The 4,817-nt window shown below is 48.1% G+C and overlaps 1 protein-coding gene across 1 annotated transcript in view; it reads left to right on the forward strand.

Moving 5' to 3' along the window:
- Positions 1-264: 264 nt before the first annotated feature.
- The window catches only part of LOC119103533 (WD repeat-containing protein 48-like), a 12,766-nt gene continuing 8,213 nt past the window's right edge, over positions 265-4,817 (forward strand). The window contains 5 exon segments of the mRNA XM_037227113.1: positions 265-1,647; positions 2,876-3,053; positions 3,460-3,560; positions 3,911-4,123; positions 4,358-4,498. Coding sequence (XP_037083008.1) covers positions 1,641-1,647; positions 2,876-3,053; positions 3,460-3,560; positions 3,911-4,123; positions 4,358-4,498 — 640 coding nt within the window. The 5' untranslated portion in view covers positions 265-1,640.

Consider the following 4,817-nt stretch of genomic DNA (forward strand, 5'->3'; position numbering starts at 1 on the left):
TATACACTGGGACTTACAAGTATGTGCTTTGAAATGGGTCTGAGCCTCTCCATCATACCTGTCTTTTTTAGAGTGAAAAAGTGTAAATTGTTCCTTGATTTGTTTTCTCAAGGCCTTTCTTATCAACAGCTTTTTGGTGTAGTCTTTTCTCAAGAGGTCATTTTCTTTTGGAAAGATGTTTTTCATGATATTTGTTATGGAACTACCAGTCATTGCTTCATCACATGGTTGTTATTAGCAAAATTGGCTTAAACTTTATGAAACAGGGGTGAAAATATGTGTACAATGCAAATAAATATTCAAAATTTAATTTAATTCAATTCAGATAATACTCAGTATTTTATATTCAAATCGCTTGCATTGAATAATGTAAAACATGCCATAGGCAGATAATTTATGCCCTGAGCAGTACTTTTAAAACTGCTAATTTTGACATCAGGAGATCCGGTTTCATTCCAGAGGTAATTCCAGTGGCATTGCTTCAAAGATTAGCCATTGAGCAAGTTTATAAAACATACCAGACAACTATTGACGTAATGAAGCATGTCTTTTTATAAACAAGTTTCAGTTGATAGTCACTGCATGTGGATACATGCAGTTTATTGTTTTAGGGCAACAGAATTCCCAATATTTTCCAAAGCCATGTGTATAATGGGGTGCATAAGGAAAGAATCCCACGTCACAACCTCAATCCTAAATCCCATGTACGTCCCAACATTTTTTGTTCACCAAAATTGTGCTAGGGCTGGAGTTATGCACAAGTGTGCTTGCAAGAACATATTTTGATCAACTTGTGAATTCACATAAATCCAAAACATTCAGCCTACCAAAAGGACCAATTCATGACATAGATCTAATGTGGTCAGTAGTGCCATAACTTAGCTAAAACACAGTGTGTGTTTGGCCTTGGCAGGTACGGCCTGCAGCCAGCAGCAGCTGCCACATTAAAGATAAGTTGATGTCAGAGGGCAGGATGAACCATGCCAAACGCTGCAGCATGGTAAACTTTTACCACCAAATTTTGCATTGACATGGATTTGCATAATCATGTGGTAGAGGCCAGGCCTCATCCAACATGTAGTGCTTAGCATGGCTCTGATCTCACAAACCATCCATTCAGAAGGTTTGGATTGATCTTTAGAAATATGTGGCCAACTGTGGGAACTTTATAAGCATTTCTGAGATTGGTTACTGGCTGCTACACTGATGTATGTGGCTATGCTTGAAGTAATATAGTTCTGCTTTCAACTTATGGCAGTTTTTTGGACATACCTTGCAGTATACCAGATTTTTAAAACAACTTGTCTCCAGCTGGTTGTGAGCAAGTGGTATGCAAGGCCTTTCCAAAAGTGTGTGGAGACCTTCTGTTTAAAAATGTAAAAAAATTATTTTGGCTTCATATGTCAGATTCATAAGATTCATCATTTATCAGAATTTGTCCCATTTTACATCATTGTTTCATGGTAACATTACCCATACATATACATAACATATTTTGTTCCCCAAAATATACTGAAAGTCTACCCATTGCTGACAAGCTCAGCATCAATGACTGTTTTGTGAAAAAGCTGACCAGTGCTTGGAAGCCTTATGGTGAATGAAGTACCAATACAGTGATGTGAAGCTCAGATACTACTGCTATGGAAGGTACAGGCCTTGGTGTTGAGCTATGATGCTGACTTATGTGCCATTAGGTGTTCAAACTTACCACTTCATTGTTCAATATGCCCAAAGAATTATTCCATTGTGAAGCTGATGCAATTGTTCACCCTATGCTGTCAAACAGATTATGGATGTAGAATTCTGTTCAGTGGCTTGCTCACAGTGTCCCAAGACATGTCACTGGTAGGTGCTGCTAGGCCTTGGCTAGTGCTGCCCTATGTGCGAGTTGACCTGAGCCGTGACCTGAGGGCTGGTGGGGAGTTGTGTATCAGGCCTGAGCAGTTGTTTCACCTTCTTATGAGGGCTGTATGTCAGAGGAAAGGAAGATGGAACAGGCACTGTTCTTGACATACCCCAATTAGGCATTTAAACTGTGCTTATGGTTTGGACAGGATAACTTAATTGGTTCATGGAGACTGGGCCTGCCACCAGTGGGAATACCTTCCTGCTGTTAATGACTGCAGTGATTAGGACGTTATGTCTAACTCTTGGGTCAGCCCAGAGCTGCCGGAGTTTCTTTTTGCGACCCTCTTATGTGTCAACGCAGCTTGACGTGTAATTTGACCGCATTTCATCCATCCGGTGAAATAGTCAAGCGATCTTGATAACAGTCGATACCACACTAAGTTTACAGTATAGTTTGTAACTGATGCCGTCGCGCGTGTGGTGCAGAGCACTAACATCATATGATGTGTCCAATTTTCGACTGGCTCAACACGCAGGGTTTATGGCTCGAAAATCACCAAATTTGGTGCGTGGAGTTCTTTGACTGTGGAATGCTATCAAAGGCCTGCTGTTATTTTGGAGAACCCATTAAAGGCCTTGATCTTTTTGCGCAAGCATTGTAAATAATAGATCGTGACACTACGGTTTCTACAGCACCGATGAAAGCCAAACCATCCAGACCACCCAATGCTTGGAAATACAAAATATCTTGCAAATCCCAAATACTAATTGGCATGTCACCTTCCAGTAGCAACTGTTTCCTACGACATGGATCATGCTTAATTTTCACGGATTCTCTGTTAGACGTCGGTAACCACACACTAACGTGCACAGTGACGCGCCGCTGTTTTCCCGCGCCGCCCGAGCTGGTCAGTACCGAGCCGCCTGAGCCTGTTAGGGCCGCGCCAGCCGAGCTGGCCGGTGCCGTGCCTCGTGAGCTGGTCAGTGCCGCGCTGCCCGCCGCTCCAGAAGCGCCTCTGCCCCACAGGCGGCGGCGCTATGGGCACCATGCAGCGCTCAGCGGTGCTGAGCGGCCGCAAGCGCTTCCAGGTGACCTACGTGATCCGCGATGAGGTGGAGCGTCGGCACCGGGCCGGCGTCAACTCGCTGCAGTACGACGCCCATCTGCAGCGGCTCTTCACCGCTGGCCGCGACGGCGTCATCAGGTGAGAGTCAGAGGCGTTATCAGGTGAGAGTCAAAAGCGTCATCAGATGAGAGTCAAAGGCGTCATCAGGTGGGAGTCAAAGGTGTCACCAGACAACAGGTGGAGATTTTAGGACTGATGCAGGGACGTCATCAGCCAAAAAAGGTGAGATAGGGGCGTCATCGGTTGTGAGGTTTGCCATCGAATAAGACTGCACTATCAGGTTAGACATGTATTTGTTTTGCTGCAGCGTTTAACCCAACCAAGTTGTATCACTTAACACCGATATGTAAGTTCTTTGATAATCGCTGAAAGTAACTGGGAATGCAGTAACAATAACAAGTACCCACATGGCTCCACTTGTCTGTAGAAAACGGCGATGAATTCTCACTTACACCGTAACACTTTGTTTATTCTTGCGTTTTAGGATGTGGAACTGTAAGAATGCCAAGGAACCTTACATACAGTCGATGGAGCACCATACCGACTGGGTGAACGACATTGTCCTGTGTTGCGGCGGTAGAAACTGTGAGTGCTTTTGGAGGTGCATGCGGCGGTTTTCCATTACCGGGATTGTTTTGATCCCAAAATACTGTCTCTTAAGTCTGCTGAAATTCTGGCATCGTATTCCGATTCGTGGTCTCATCATATTCCATGCACACTCTGGTCCTTATTCTGATCATCTGCCATACATTTGCTACTTCCATGTCAATCTTCTGTCTTGGCCTCAATATGGGCCGTGCGAACAGCCGGAACGCCAGTGCTCATCTGCTGTCGCTGTTTTTCACTTCCCCTTTTCCTGCAGCAGTATTTGCTCTCCTTGCGCATCCAGCCCGCGCCGTGCGCCACGCGGCGACGCTTCGCTTCTCGTCCGGCAGTGATCTCGGCCAGCTCGGACACGACGGTCAAAGTGTGGAGCGCCCACAAAGGCCTCTGCATGTCCACGCTGCGCACGCACAAGGACTACGTCAAGGCGCTGGCCTACGCCCGGGAGAAGGAGCACGTGGCGTCGGCCGGTCTGGACAAGTCCATCTTCCTCTGGGACGTGAACACGCTGACTGCACTCACCACCAGTAATAACATCGTGACCAGTGAGTGCCAGCCGGCTGCCACTCGCTATCACTCAGCGCCAGGCAGCTTGGAAACTCAATGGAGTTCACCATCGGCGACATTGACGCAAGCCGGTGACGGTTGTGATGTATACTCCGACGGCGGTGACCGCCGTTGCAGCATTGTCCGGCGTTTGCGCGCTCCTCGACGTGCGCGTCCGTGGCGTGTTGTTGTCGTCGCCATGGTTACCCGACACGTGACCGCTTGCACGGCAGCGTCGTCGCTGAACGGCAGCAAGTTCAGCATCTACAGCCTGGGCATGAACGAGCTGGGCACGGTGGTGATCGCCGGCAGCACCGAGAAGCTGCTGCGCGTGTGGGATCCGCGCACCTGCGACCGCCTCATGAAGCTGAGAGGTATGCGCGCCGCCTGCGCCGCCGCCCTGACGGCGGGTTTTGGCCCTGCCCGCTTGGCCGATGGAAGCAGGAGGTAGTGCTTGGGGCGTTCGTTGGGAGCGCTGCCGCGTGGTGATCTGCGGGTCACCTGTGTTATGCTGTCACGGTATGACTGTGTGAGGTCGCCAACAACACCTTGGGGCATACGCACTGGAAGAAGTGGGCATTTATGGCCGAATAGTTCTGCTGTGGGTGTTGGTGCGCGCTGGCTGCCAGAGGGCATGAGTGGAGCATCACGTGCATGCTGTGCCATGCTCGTCACTGGCGCGGTTAGCGATGT

The sequence above is a fragment of the Pollicipes pollicipes genome, unplaced genomic scaffold (genome assembly GCF_011947565.3).
Source record: "Pollicipes pollicipes isolate AB1234 unplaced genomic scaffold, Ppol_2.1 Scaffold_5724;HRSCAF=6776_pilon_pilon_pilon, whole genome shotgun sequence".
NCBI lineage: Eukaryota > Metazoa > Arthropoda > Thecostraca > Pollicipedomorpha > Pollicipedidae > Pollicipes > Pollicipes pollicipes.